Source organism: Ochlerotatus camptorhynchus, unplaced genomic scaffold (assembly GCF_037179485.1).
Source record: "Ochlerotatus camptorhynchus isolate MF236.1 unplaced genomic scaffold, CSIRO-AGI_Acam_v1.1 ptg000142l, whole genome shotgun sequence".
Lineage (NCBI taxonomy): Eukaryota > Metazoa > Arthropoda > Insecta > Diptera > Culicidae > Ochlerotatus > Ochlerotatus camptorhynchus.
Genome location: NW_027040632.1, coordinates 392131 through 407655, shown reverse-complemented (window position 1 = coordinate 407655; position 15525 = coordinate 392131). Strand labels below are relative to the sequence as shown.

The following is a 15525-nucleotide window of genomic DNA, read 5'->3' as shown; positions in this document are numbered from 1 at the left end:
TGAAGTTATGTTTGAATTATACATAATGTTAAAATTTACCTTACGAGGGAGGTGGGCATGTACCAACCCTGTTCTCCTCCTTTCCTTCTTCAGAGATTCGACCATCACATATTTTCTTCGACGCAGGCTTTTCCTCGCTGCTGTTGGAACGGTCGTGATCAACCATTTTTTAGCTTCTTTGGAGTGCTGGCTAGCGGAAGTTTTGCCCGTGCACGGGTTGCAGCATAGTCCATCCCGTCTTTTCTGGCTCCGTTCCTCCAGGTTTCAAACTGGTATTTTTTTCATCGCAATTTACCACTCGATGAACCGATGAATAGCTTTACGCATATCCTACTCTCGCAAGTATGTTAGACCACAGACAAACAGACGTAACTCTTCATTGTGTATCTCGCATTTAACGGTTGATTTGAATATTATCAGTTCCGCGAACTACTCGCCGCAGCGCTGGAATCGGATCAATTTGACGTTTCTATACATTCTATAGAAGTTTTATGCAATATTATTTGCGAGTTAGCGAGCAAGCTTGTTTTCCGCGAGAAACCCGAGAGATGTCGTTACTGAGGTTATATGTTTTGAGATACTATGTTTTCAAGAAAAACTTTTTCAAAGAGTTACGTCTGTTTGTCTGTGGTTAGACCTTCGTCTTAATTTTAATAGCTGACTTGGAGACAATTTTTCAAGCTTCTGGGACTTAGGCGTAACAATATTGATTAATCGATTTCCTTTATTTGGGAGATTTTCAGCCGTAGGTTGGTTCATCTCCGCTATTTAAGAAGTTTGCTGTTTTCGAATTTCTGGACGCTATGTGGAGTCACATCAGTCGTCTTAGAAGAGCAAGCTGTAGAAATAAATCCGGAAAACGCACGTAGCTTGAATGTCATCCCCGGACAAGTCACGAATGACCTATAATAATAATAATAATAAATAATAAAAAGGCAGCTTTAACGCTTTCAAAGTCTAAAGTGTCAAACATCAGGGTGGCCACTGTACCGGGAATTATATTGAAACCTTGCAATATTTTACTGTGCCTATTCAGGGTGACTGGTAACTCGTGGTACTCCTTAAACAGGATGATAGAGCATTTAAATCTAAGCAAAAAAAGGTTTTACACTATACCTCAATTCTTGCTTATAACGAAAAAAAAAATCAGATTTTAATGTTTGTGACCACTCTACCTTTGAAAACCCCTAGCACCACTGTCACTTAAATCGGTCAAACATTTTTTGACGTAGGACTACGTCTGTGATTATGGGGGCACGCACACATTGTGAAAACCGCAAATGGAACATGTAACGAAATTATGAAAGATTCTGAACGTTAATAACTCAGCTGCCCCTGGTCCAATTTCAATAACTTCATCACCAATCGATCAGAAATATTTCTACGCATCGATAGCAGCTATTGAAAAAGTGGTAAATGTCAAGCATTGTCCAAAAGCGTCGAAAGCACTAACAAATCCACCAGATACGTACATGCATATGCTGCTTCCCCCAACACAGTCATCAGAGAGTCGTTGGTAGACGAAACAAGTCGAATAGGGAGGATGCAATTGCGTAACATTTTGCACACACATCGCCATATTCAGAACCACACACACTGCTCTCCAGCGTTGTAATCTTGTAACCAAACTTGGAAGCTGGGGTGCAAGTAATTTTAATCGATTCTCTTCATCGACTTTCTGTTTCGTTAATAACTCGACGGCAAACACATTCACTGATACGTTGATTGTTCTGGATGATAGAAGAGCGTAGCAGAAATAGTGCGAAATAGGTTAGTGAAGCCATGGTCATCAAAAGACTTTCACCCCTCTGCTTCTAAGCCCCTTAACTCAGTCGTCGTCACAGAAATGAAAACTAGCATCGCACCGCTTTTGGTTCTTGGGTTACACTTGCTGGTTGCAATTCCACTGTTCGACATTTTCGAAGAACCACCAAAAAAACATGAAATTTCAAAATAGGATGCCTAAAAGTCCAATTATTCGATTAACGATTAATCGTACAGATCCCTTCTTATTTCTACTCGTTTGGTTTAGCGCAGTATAGAACATAAATAATAGTCTTAATTTGTCTGAACAGGCATATAGAAGAACCATGACGTGAAACAGGATCATAAATTCGCCGAAAAAAGTGTTAGGCGTCTTTCTGCTAAATGCCAAGATTTACCAACTTGATGAGAGAAGGAGTTTAACGAGAAAAACTAAAAAGAGGAGGAGCTTTAGCTGGACACATACATACATTTATTTGTAAAAAAAAACACATTTAAGATAAGACATAATCAACAATAGTACGCCACAATACTCGGTTTGCGGCTGTCGCTCTCCATCCTCGGTCATGCCCAATGCTCGCTAGATCACGCTCTACCTGGTCCGCCAGGTATCGTGCTCTCTGCGCTCCACGCCTTCTTGTGCCAACCGGATCAGTAGCGAACACCAACTTTGCAGGGTTGTTGTCCGGCATTCTTGCAACATGCCCTGCCCACCACATCCTTCAGGCTTTGGCCACCTTCTGGATGCTGGGTTCGCCGTAGAGTGCAGCGAGCTCGTGGTTCATTCTTCGCCGCCACTCACCGTTCTCCTGCACACCGCCGAAGATCGTCCTTAGCACACGTCGCTCGAAAACTCCGAGTGCTTGCAGGTCCTCCTCGAGCATAGTCCATGTCTCGTATCCATAAAGGACCACCGGTCTTATTAGCGTTCTGTACATGGTACATTTGGTGCGGGGATGAATCTTTTTTGAACGTAGTTTCTTCTGGTGCCCGTAGTAGGCACGACAATCAGTACAGACCCAAGGTAAACGAATTCCTCCACTACCTCGAAAGTATCCCCGTCTATCGTGACATTAATTCCTAGACGAATCCAGTCATGTTCGGTTCCGCCTACTAGCATGTACTTTGTTTTTGACGCACCCACCACCAGTTCAACCTTTGCTGCTTCGTGTTCCAGGCGGGTGTATAGTTCTGCCACCGTTCCAAATGTTCTTGCGATAATGTCCATGTCGTCCGCAAAGCACACAAATTGACCAGATTTCGTGAAAATCGTACCCCGGCTCGTCGCATTACACCTTCTAGAGCGATGTTGAAGAGTAGGCATGAGAGTCCGTTACCTTGTCGCAGTCCCCGGCGAGATTCTAATGAACAGGATAGTTCACCCGAAACATTTACGCAGTTTTGCTCAGGAAAGCCGTTCTCGTCCATGGTTTTCCATAGCTCTGTGCGGTCAATACTGTCGTATGCCGCTTTAAAGTCGATGAACAAATGATGCGTTGGGACCTGGTATTCACGGTATTTCTGGCGGATTTGCCGTACGGTGAAGATCTGGCCCGTTATCGATCGGCCGTCGATGAAGCCGGCTTGATAACATCCCACGAACTCGGTCATTTTAGGTGATAGACGACGGAAGATGATCTGGGATAGCACTTTGTAGGCGGCATTCAAAATGGTGATCGCTCTGAAGTTCTCACATTTCAAATGGTCGCCTTTCTTGTGAATGGGGCAGATTACCCCCTCCTTCCCCTCCTCCGGTAGCTGTTCTGTTTCCCAGATCCTTACCAGCTGCTTTGTTGTTTTCGAGCTGCTGAATGGCATCCTTAACATCCCTCAGCGTGGGAGTTGTGTCAGTTCCGTCCTCTGCTGCACTGACGTAGTCGTTTCCTCCATTGCGCTGGTCTCCCGTGCCTACGTTCTCTTCGCCATTCAGGTGCGCATCGAAGTGCTGCTTCCACCTTTCAATCACCTCACGTTCGTCCGTCAAGAGGCTCCCGTTCTTATCCTTGCAAATTTCGGCTCGCGGTACGAAGCCGTTGCGGGATGCGTTGAGCTTCTGGTAGAACTTCTGTGTTTCTTGGGAACGGCACAGCAGTTCCATTTCCTCGCACTCCGCTTCTTCCAGGCGGCGTTTTCTCTCCCGAAAGATGCGGGTCTGCTGTTTCCGCTTCTGTTTATACCGTTCCACGTTCTGTCGGGTTCCATGCTGCAGCATTACCGCCCACGCTGCGTTCTTCTCCAAAATCGCTCTGCACTCCTCGTCGAACCATTCATTCGGTCGACTTCTTTCCACGTACCCGATGGTGCTCTCGGCTGCGTCGGTGATGGCTGCTTTTACTGTACTCCAGCAGTCGTCTAGGGGGGGGCACATCGAGCTCGCCCTTCTCTGGCAACGCTGCCTCGAGATTCTGCGCGTATGCTAAGGCGACATCCGGTTGCTTCAGTCGCTCTAGGTTGTACCGTGGCGGGCGTCGGTACCGTACATTGTTGATGACGGAAAGTTTTGGGCGCAGTTTGACCATCATCAGGTAGTGAGCAGAGTCGATGTTAGCGCCACGATAGGTCCTGGCGTCGATAATGTCGGAGAAGTGCCGTCCATCAATCAGAACGTGGTCGATTTGCGATTCCGTCTGCTGTGGTGATGTCCAGGTGTAAGGTGTTGGAAAAAGGTGCTACGTATGGTCATGTTCTTGGAGGCGGCGAAATCGATGAGTCGTAGGCCGTTCCCGTACGTCAACTGGTGGGCGCTGAACTTTCCAATTGTCGGTCTGAATTCCTACTCCTCGCCTACCTGAGCGTTTAGGTCTCCTATGAAGATCTTAACGTCGTGGCTTGGGCAGCGATCGTACTCGCGGTCGAGCTGCGCGTAAAATGCGTCCTTGTCATCATCAGTGCTTCCGGAGTGAGGGGTGATTATGCTAAAGTTGAAGAATCGGCCCTCGTGCTTCTGCACGCTTTAGCTGGGTGGACACTGATAATATTCTACCGGCTCAACACTGTTTCTATACAACGCATAATTTAGTGTAGAAAGGCACAGCAGGTGAAGTGTATGATAAAATACCCAAAATGGGTGGGGCGTGATTTTCCAGATTTCGAAAAGTTATTATTTTCTCATGTCCGATTAACAAACGACAAAACCGTAAAAAGAGGAGGAACTTCAGCTGATATGCCCTTAATTGTTGCTTTCGTCCTTACAGTACCTGGGCGAAGCTCCTCCCATTTGGTGGTGTCGTTAGCATCTAGTGTTGCATTCGATCTCCCACATTTTTTAATATTTTAAATTATAACTTCAACATAAGATTGCAAAACATAAAAATTTCTACTAAGTAAGCTTTTTTGCTATCTGCTACCCCCGCCAAGTTATAAGGGCATGAACTCAAGAAGTTTTTCGCGATTCCCATGAATAAGGGGTATAATACCACAAACGAAGTGACAGACGACTAACTGGCAAAGAAATCAATTAAAATAATGTGGTCCACTGTGATAGAATTTTCTTAGAACTCGGGAAATTATTTTATGTTTTTCAATCTTATGCCAAAGTTATGCTTAACAATACTTTGAAAATGTGGGTTTTTAAGACACCATCGATTTAAAAACAATGTTTCACCGATTTAGGTGACAGTTGTGAGCTGCTCAGTGGATAGCGTATGCTTCTAGCTGATTTTAGAGTTGTTCAAATTTAGCGTGATCACAAACATTAAAATCAGAATATCTCTGTTATAAGCAAGAATTGAGGCAAAGTGCTTGGTTTGAGGTCCTCTATCACCCTTTTTAGGGAGAACCAAGAGCTACCAGTCACCTTGTATTAATCGAGTTCTGTTAACAAACATTCTAAATCTGATATCTTGAATATTTCTCTTAAAATCTTGAAGATTTCTTCAAGGCCGAAATGATTTACTTTTCCTAAGTCTGAGATCTGAAAAATAATTAGCAATGTCACATAGTCTTGTAAACTTTTAATGCTACTATTTTTTTAGAAATTTTCCCATTTCTGGGATATTGAATGCCCGTCCCAAATATCTTACTGTTAAACTTTTATGAATTTTCTAGCTCCATAATTTAAACAGTTTTCTTAGACCACGGTCTTGAAATGTGTTTTCAATCGACGTCTCAGAATCTTAAGAATTGTTAACCCTTAATGCCTTGATCATTAATTTCTGTGCAAGGAATCTTGCAAAATTTTCAATATTTGAATTTACTAAATTGTTTCTTAGGAATCCATCCCTGAATGTATTTGCAAATATATCCCTGATTTCTCAGAATTCAGAATTACTTTTATGGTTCTGGCCGATATTCCCTAAAACTAGTGTGGGGGAGAGGTAGCTCATCGATTCTTCCGGTTCGCCTCCTAGCATCGTGCTATAAGGTACCAGGCGATAACCAGGGTAGTTGATCGATAGCTCGATGACGTAATTTCGTTGGCGTCTGCAATGGTAAATTCTCATAGCAGGCGTTGACGATGGGACGTTGTCGAGTTGTTGAATAGCAACTATCGTGGTAACTCGCCGACTATATCACAAGAAATTGCGAGTAGCTGAGTGGAATGGAGATAAGTTAAGCATTGGGTACAGGACCAAGTCTCCCCTGGGTGGTGCCAAAATATGAGCGCAATAGAATTATCAAGTTGCCATAAGGCACGGAATGAGACTATTGCATGGCTGGGTAGTCAAAGTCTTCCATTCGTTAGTCATTTCAGGGTGGGCGTTGGCCAGATTTGGATTTTTCAGATGTAATCCTGGATAGGACCCTGTCATTGAACGTCGCGTGAAAGTGTAACTTAATGAAGGCCTAAGTACTTTTCGTAGTTTTTAGTTTTCGGATTTGAAAGATCGTCGGTTACAGTGGCCTGCTTACTGAGCAGAAAAACGCGGTCCCAGGTCCTTGCATATCAAAGAGATTTATGGTAAAATCGCTTGTGTATCGTGTATTTTGCGAAACTCGTTGTTGGCGTTGGTTCCGGGTTTGAATGGATACACAAATTTGAGCAACGGTATTATATGATATGAGGGGCTCGGTGGCCTTAGAGCAACCGTTTTTGCTTACTGAGCAGAACATCATGAGTCTAATCTCAGGCCCATCCACATTCAATATCCGTCAATCGTTGTATTTGTTAATATGACTACATGGTAATAACAGCAACTCGGTGATTAAAAAGGTGCTTGTCTGCCTAGTGGCAAACGTTTTTGCTTACTGAGCAGAAGACCGTGGGTTTAGTCCCAAGCTCCTTCGCGTTATATGATCGTTAGGACATCAATTCAGCTTATCGTTTACCAAAACGAACCCTGCTGCAAACCCAACCCTCTTATCCAACATCCCAGTGATTCCTCGTGGAAGTGCAGAGGTGTTCTCGGCTTCCATCAAAGCGAGTGTCATGTCAACACAATCATTCCCATTTCTTTCTTGACCTGTGTTCGGGCGCGGCCGGCGCTGGTATTGCCTAATTTAAGATCACCAGTTTTTACACATTGAGGATGATTGCTAGTCCCAAGCATCGTCTATTGGTTCTCTGTGTAATTACAGCTGATCTGGCAGTAACAGAGTAGCAACCGTGGGCGGTCAATCAAGCTCAAGCTCTGGCCGATATTCCCTAAAACTAATTCTCCATAACAATATCGGATTTATGTGCAGAATACTTCTGGAACTTCTTGCAGAAATCTCTTGAAATTCACTCTTCATAATTCTCGCCAGAATTTGTTTAATAGGCATCTCTTCATAATTTTCGTTAGAATTCGCTTGGAATATTCCTCGGAAATCTCTTGGAAATCTCCATTTAGAAAGTCCTCTGCCTTTTCTTGCCTCCAAATCCATCTAATCTCACCTTGCTCCATCCTTTTTTCAGGAAATCTTTAAAATCTTCACAAATCTTCTTTACGCGTGCATCTCACTCAGTGCTGTAAATTCTCAAAATCAATTGAACATTTTTGATGAAAATGAGAAAAGCAGCTATCCGCTATCAAAGGGACCTCCGTCGAATGGGTGATAGCCCTTCGTTTGTGTAAAAAAAACTTACGTTGTCTGTACCCTGGGGTCAATTTGACCCCAAAAAAATGCCCATGAAGTGGCATACTTTGATGTAAGACATGTTTATATCACAAGATCCCAACCAAATAGGATGTTGCTTCCTTCTGCAAAGATGTTCAGGGATACAAGGTCTTCAACAGAATTGATTTACTAGCTGACAGCTGACGCTAAAACCAAAATGATCAGTTGTGCACATTATATAACGCTGTCTACAGATCCTGCTCATATGGAGGGTTCCCGTTTTCAGCAAAGTTGTTCAAATCGATAAGACCTATCCTAAGGAAAATAATTGAGTTCAAAATTCACTCACCAGGCAGCGCTAGTGTGACATTAATTTTGAATTGTTTGCCATAACTTAACATCTTGTCGACAATCTTTGACAAGGTTTGAAGAACTTTTGATACTGCGTTCCTCCTGCTTAGGTCTCTTGTATTGATATATGCTTTTTCCGACATAGCAAAACAACATTTAGGCTCATGTTTTGCAGTGGGACTCTTTGTTTTTATATAAATTCTTGATTCCATGAGATTTTGGAGATCTAGATCATCGACATGTTAGTGTAAATCTCACTTCATATTTTTTGCACAAGGTGGACGTATTGTAGAGCAATTCTGCTGAACAAATTTATGATTATCTCTAATGGTCACTCGTCTTTCGACGCTTGGGAAAATGCAATTGTTAAAGCCGTATAAGAGCTACCTCATGTTACCCGAAAATCATTCATAAGTCACACTTATGAAATTCAGATGTGTTGTTCATAAGTCGAGCCTTATGAAATTCTTAAGTCTATTTACATCAGTGTAGGAAAAGAATTTGAGCAAGGTTCTCTCTGTTTATACTCTTTAGTATGACGCGCTTGACATAGACGACCCACAGCGACTCACGAAGAGCTACTGATTCCGATCAATAGCGATGCGGCTTCTTACTCCTTCTATGGATGCTCATGTGGGCTGTAGCTCGCTGCTTGCAGGCAACCTTTCGTTGTGTACTGGAGAACAATGTTCAACGCCACTGCTACTGCTGCTAATGCCGACGACCGGACACCACCACACACGGTGATTGGAACTGAATCCGATCAGCGATTGAGGGCATCCTTGATAGGTAGCTGCTTGTGGAGAGCTTTTCGAATTCAACTTTGAAATCTGTGTTAGGGAAATCGCTTTTCGCAGGCAATCGGTGATAATTTTAACTATTATAGCAACAGTTGCACTTTCTGCATTTTTCAATAGTAACATTTTGATATATGATAAAGTATTAAATTGAACAGATGCGTGGAAATATTTCTGATCGATTGGTGATAGAATTATTGAAATTGGTCCAGGGGCAGCTGAGTTATTAACGTTCAAAATCTTTCATAATTTTGTTACATGTTCCATTTTCGGTTTTCACAAAGTGTACCCCCATATAGAAATCACAGACGTAGTACTACGTCAAAACAAATCTATATTTCAATCAGTTCGATCGATATATGTAACTGTAAAAATCGTAATTGTCTTTGTGATCTTCATAAAGAAAACAGCAAGCATCCTGATTGACCCGTAACAAAAAAATCAGTGATGCTCTTTTCATAAAATACCTATCAAACTTTGTTTTTAAATATATTTTTTAGAAATATCAAAATATGAATTCAACCGAAATTAAAAATTAACATATCAAAATATGTTATCAACATATCATTTTGATAGTATTTTGATATCCGACTTTGCTCGGGTATCGTTTTGCTATGGAATGGCTGCATATTGGGAAATTTCCAATCCGATCATGCGGGGACTCCCAAGTAACATTGCAGGTTTTATCGCGGTTTTATAGCATTCGACAAGTCTAAATCATGATCTTCAGAACCCTCATAAAACCGAAATTGTTACTTGGGCTGTAAAGACAACCACCCCTATTCTGTATTACGTTTCGAACGAAATACAGAATAGGGGTGAACAAAAACCACTTGGCGTGTTCCATCGATCCCTGCGGTCTTGATGAGAGACCAACCATTATGATTATTGTATAAAATGTGATTTACATCGACTCTATTTAACCACCATTCTCCTTCGTTCTTGTCCATTCCAGAGGCCGCAAGCGGTTCGTCTCCGAGGGTGACGGTGGCCGCGTCAAGCCGGTCAACTTGCTTGCCCGTGATTTCTAAGAGACGAGTTCAGCCGGAGAAGGAGCAGTAAAAGTAACATCAACATAAACAACAACGCTGCATTTGCATGGAGGTGCGAGCGCGCGTAAATGGTGAATGGACAAACGCGCGCCAGCGCGTCCTCTTTTGTTGAAACACAAGGCAGCAATCTATTTTGTTTACACGTATGGAAAAAAAAAGTATATTGGAGCCGACACCTCTAAACTACAAATGATGAAAAATGCTAACATTGCCGCCAAACAGAGAAGAGAAACGATACACCTAAAACCATTTTCACAAAGGGCCGTCGTCCGCTCGACGACCGCTAGAATTGCAAGTTTTCCCAGACGAAATCAACCTAAAATCTAATTATAGTAATCTACACACACACACATGCATCTTTCTAAGGACTTTCAACCAAGCATCCTACACACTATTGTATTTTGATCAAGAGACCGAGTGAGATTTAAACAACTCAAACTATCTACCTGTCGAGAAGGAGAGGGCGTCCACGTCGAGACCAACTTTGGAAGCTAACGGAAGATAAGCGGAAAAGTTCTCCGATGCAGATGCACTCTTTTTTTTGTTTTTTTTTTTGTCTAGCAGTTAAGGCCACATCGTCACTTTTTTTCTTTCTTAAAGTCGAGACAACTGACCGATTTACCGATCATATTTGCTACTATTGCTACTACCACCAACACGGAAAAGGCAGAAAGAAGAAAGGAAGAATTATTCAAGGAACAGGAACAGCCAAAGCATTTGCAGGAGAAGAAACGATTGGGAAAAAGTGGAAGCGAGAATAAGAAGAAGAAAAACGGTAGCAGATTCTCAAGCAAACACAACAAGGTAAATTTATTAGAAAATTAAGCTTACATTTACAACATACAAAACAAACTTATAATATGCAAACACAAATATTCAAAAACATATAACAAAAGAAAATTAACCATTAAATCGAAGATGAACTCAATTCACTCGATATTTGTTTTACACCAGCTAATTTGGAATATAAATGTAATCACTAAAAAAAAAAGGTGGAAAACTAAATTTCCCATCAAAGTAGGCCATTTAGATTGAAAGTAGGCTGAAAACCCCCAGTAGGCGGAATTCACACTTAACACAATTTTAGGGCATTTTAGACACCAACATATTTGTCTGTTCGCAATTTTTTTTTTTCTTTTCATTTCGGTTTTTATTTTTGCTAGAACGAAATCAGATCAAGTGTAAAGTAATTGTGTTCTTAACATTCGGTACATGAACAACTTTTAACCTTTAGATCGTAAATACGGAACCAAGTTCCGTCGAGTCCTCTGTTTTTGTATTTCTGGGTGTTAGATCAGTATGTAGACAAAGCAATCCTGCAAGTTGCATTTTTCTCACACTGCTTTGAATATTGGCGCGCGTGGGTGTTCCAAGTTGATTTGACACAAGCGGTGGTCCTTCTAGAACGCTGAATTACACTTTGTTTGGATATTTGGAATCGTATGGACTGAGAGGTCGTTGAATTTGATAATACATACATACATGGATAAAAAATGCTACCTGAACTTATTACTACTTTGTTTGATAAAGCGGAGGAAAAATACCCAGGACAAAATGAGATGTTTGTCTTGGTTCCAATACTACGGTCCTAGCTATTAGTATGTCTCTTGGATAGCCACCTGAAACCTCTCCCTCGCCCCCCTATCCAGTGTGTTGAAGCGAAGGTGAAATCATAAGCTGTAGCGAGAGAAAGGAGAGGAAGGAAAAAAAGAGGACATGGAATCGATCGTGTATGTTATTTCTTAAAAAAAAAACACTGGAAAACAAATGCATATAACATTTAGAATTATACTGTATCGTACTGAGAGTAAAATCTGAAAACAAAAAAAAAATCAGTGAAATAATAAAGATGGTCCCTATGAAGGGGTACCGGAGGATTAAAAAAAAAACGTGCAAAAATTAAAAGGCCGACGTCTTTTGCCACTACCCCGTTGGTGGATATCACATTCTTTTCCACCCTATCTTAGTTCTCCGGGATTGATGAAGAAGTTGGAACTTACCATTCAAATCGAGGGAATTTATCATCATATAGGAGAACAAACCTTCGAACAGAAGCTATAAACTTCGATAAAAGTTGCATAGACAATCCTTTATCTCGGAGCTGGTAGCAGGTCACTTTTAAGTCTTCCTAAAAATAGTCACTTAAGTCACTTTTTCACATCCAATATACTGTCGCTCTACACATAAAAGGCCCGCAATATCTAAAAAAAACTTAATTCAAAATATGATCAGAGAAGAATTTTATGAAAAATATAATTCCCGTAAACTCCCAAGGATAGCATCTCATGAACCTTTCTAATACCGCTTCTTGATTCTAAATTCGTTCTACGAGTTTCAATTCCGTCCTAACGCATTGAAACGCCATTAGATTTTCTACGTCCTACGGATAAACGTAGAAAAAGGGGATTCGCTAGGAGCGCTTCTTTTGTTTTGAGAACAATGAGCGTAAACATTCATACAATGCGCTCTTACAGGATTTATGTTGTAGCTAATGAACTAATGCATCGGAACAAACCTTTTATTGATTTGTGCATGGTGAAATCACTGATATTATTGATCTTTTCTGATCGATAGAACGGAAATGGGCGATTACGACGAAGTAGCGCTCTACCCTATTAAAGGTTTTTTTGGATCATAGAAAGCGAGAAGGTTGGCCTTCAAGAGGTTTTCTTTACTCTCTCTGAAAGCCTTGTCACATTCATTGGTGCAATCAAAGGGAACATCTTTCCTCAAAAGGTTGTACAAACATTTTAGCTTCCTGGAAGCATTTGGCACAAATTTGTTGTAATAGTTGATTAAACCGAGATACGCTTTTAACTCTGTTACATTGTCAGGAGATTTTGCTTTTTCAATAGTTGAGATTTTGTCTGGTGAAGGCAACAATCCGTCACCTGTAATCAAATGTCCCAGATATTGTAGAGAGGTAACGAAAAATTTACATTTTTTTAAATTAACATGAATATTTGCATTGGAGAGTCTTTCAAGAACTTTCTCCAACTTGTCCAAGCATTCTTTGAGCGTCTTGTCAGCTATGAGCACGTCATCAAGGTAACAACAAACCCCATTCAGTCCTTGAGGACCTGGTCCATCACTTGCTGGAAGACAGCTGCACTAGAACTAGCGCCTTGGGGCAATCGATTATAAGAGTAGAGTCCTTTAATTGTATTTATGATTACATACTTTTTTGAACGTTGATACAATTTCAACTGTGTATATGCACCAGCTAAGCCGAGAGAGCAGAAAACTTTACAACCCGCCAAAGAAGCAAAAATATCCTCTGCTAGAGGAAGAAGATAAGTATTTGGGATCAATATTTTGTTTAACGATACTTTGCAGTCAATTACCATTCTAACTTCTCCATCCTTTTTCATTACAGCTATGACCGGAGAAGCCCATTCACTAGCCTGAATGGGAGTGATCACCCCCTGATTCTCCAGCATGTTCAAATGTTCCATAAACTTATCCTTAATTTTGAATGGCACTTGATACGCTTTTCTGAAAATCGGTTGTTCTGATTTCAAAGTTAGCTCCGCTTCAAAACCTATAATTGGCTCTGTAAAGTCTTTATTGAACACCTTCAGTGGCGTAAACCTCGTGCACTGCACAGTCTCGAATTTTCAAAAAGTAAAATTTATATTTCATAAAAGTTAAGAGGCAAAAATTTAATACTCGATTAAAACCATTTTTGTCCGCCCTATTTATTGGTTCCATATGGATAGTAACTGAATTATCCACCACATCACTGGATAGTAGCTGAATTGTTTACCACATCGCTGCTCAACCTCCGTTTTACCCGCCACTGAAAGAAAAGTACGTAAAAACAGAAGCGAGGCATACCGATCTTGTTTTCACGTACGGGCACGCTAGGATTTTACCACGTGCAGACAACACTCTTTTTGGGCTTCTATGGCGAATGAGCGACACAAAACAAGCAAGAAAAATATGCCTTCGTTCTACCAAAGCCACCGCATGCTTATTTCTCCCAGTCTGAGCACTTCTGCTTGTGCACCAGAAACGCTCGTATTTACAACCAGATCAGTTGTATATGTATTGAAGTCCCGTAAGCATAATTGCCGCTGTGTTAGTGTTTATTTTGTGCACTTCTATCTTTGCACAGATTAAATTGGCACGTATAGGCAATGTCGCATTTGAGTTTCTCTCTGAATTGATTGAATCTTGGTGAGCCGTCATTCGTTGTATACCTACCTACACGCACACATCGAATTTTTAAATTTTTAAATTTTCTCACTACGATGTCTGCATTTTATTCAGTAGCCTCAGCGCATTGATGGAATATTGTTCATAGCATAGTGCAAAATTAAATAGGAATCATGGAACAGGATATTGTTGATGACCTCCTGAAAAGACCGTTTGCCAGATGATCCATGGAGGAAAAAAATGCTTATTGCGAGAATGGACGTCCCTCGACCAAAGTTGGACAACTTGAAAACGACATGTAAAAGAAATAGTAAAATCATAACGCGGAACTTTGCCGAAAATAGACAAGTGGAAATTGTTGGTTGTGTCATGCTCGAGGAAATTGCGCGGCAAGTGGAGCATTTCGAGGAAATCGCAATTGGCGTCAACTCTACGCTACTGCTTAGGAAACGGTGAGTAACGATGACAAATATCATAAACATGAGACTTAAAAAGAAAATCAATGTTTCTATGCAAGAGTAAGCAAAACTTGTAGCAGAACTGTTTCCCATCATCATTTCGTTTATTTTTGATGCAGGTACTTCCGTTGAAAGATTTGTATCCCATTTTTTTTATTATGCATCAAAATTGGCTTCTACTGTTACAGACAAAATATATATAAAATAGGTGCACAACTAGTGAATTTTCTCACGTGACGCCACTGAACACCTTATAATATTTTTGCTTTATCGTACTTAAAACCTGTTCCGAATTTCCAGCGATATCCAAACTGTTTACTGAAGTTTGTATGAATTGGTCCTTCCAGTTAGGGTAGAACACCTTCATCCAATCTCTACCCAAAAGCGGTGTAAAATCCCTAGATGTTTTTAGAACAATCAGTTTCCTTTCAGTGCTAAGTCCATTCAAAACGACTTCAACTAAAATTTCTCCAACTACAGCGATTTTTTAACCATTAACTACCACGAGCGTTTTGTCACATTTAGAAACCGGAATCGCAGAAAAAGCTTGCTGGTACTGGATTTCGCTGATAACCGCTACTGCTGAACCAGTGTCTACTTCCATAGATAGTTTAATGCCCTGAACCACAACATCGACTAAACATGCTTCTGATACTCTGTTAATGCGACCAATCATCATGCAACTGATTTCAGAATCTTCTTCACTGGATTCGTTAACACGAATTCTGTTAAATTTATCAGTAACTGAAGTTTCTACTATCTCCTCTTTCTCTACGAAATTAACGGATTTTCCCGGTTGTTGTTCTGCAGAAAGTAGCAATTTTTGCGGATATGTCCCTTACGTTTACAGTAATTACACACTGCACTAGTATGAATGTTCTTGACTCGATTCTCATGAAAATCTTGGCGGTAATCCCTAGCCCACTCACGATCACGATTTCTATTACGATCGTAACTCCTACTACG

General features: G+C 41.0%; 1 protein-coding gene and 1 pseudogene across 1 annotated transcript in view; one reads left to right on the top strand and one right to left on the bottom strand.

The window, feature by feature from the left end:
* The window catches only part of Pdcd4 (Programmed cell death 4), a 46573-nt gene extending 35147 nt beyond the window's left edge, over positions 1-11426 (top strand). Inside the window, exon 4 of the mRNA XM_065221462.1 lies at positions 9847-11426. Coding sequence (XP_065077534.1) covers positions 9847-9922 — 76 coding nt within the window. The 3' untranslated portion in view covers positions 9923-11426. The remainder of the gene's footprint in view (positions 1-9846) is intronic.
* A 158-nt stretch (positions 11427-11584) lies between these two features.
* Positions 11585-15163, bottom strand: LOC135700788 (uncharacterized protein K02A2.6-like; annotated as a pseudogene).
* Between the last annotated feature and the right edge of the window lie 362 nt (positions 15164-15525).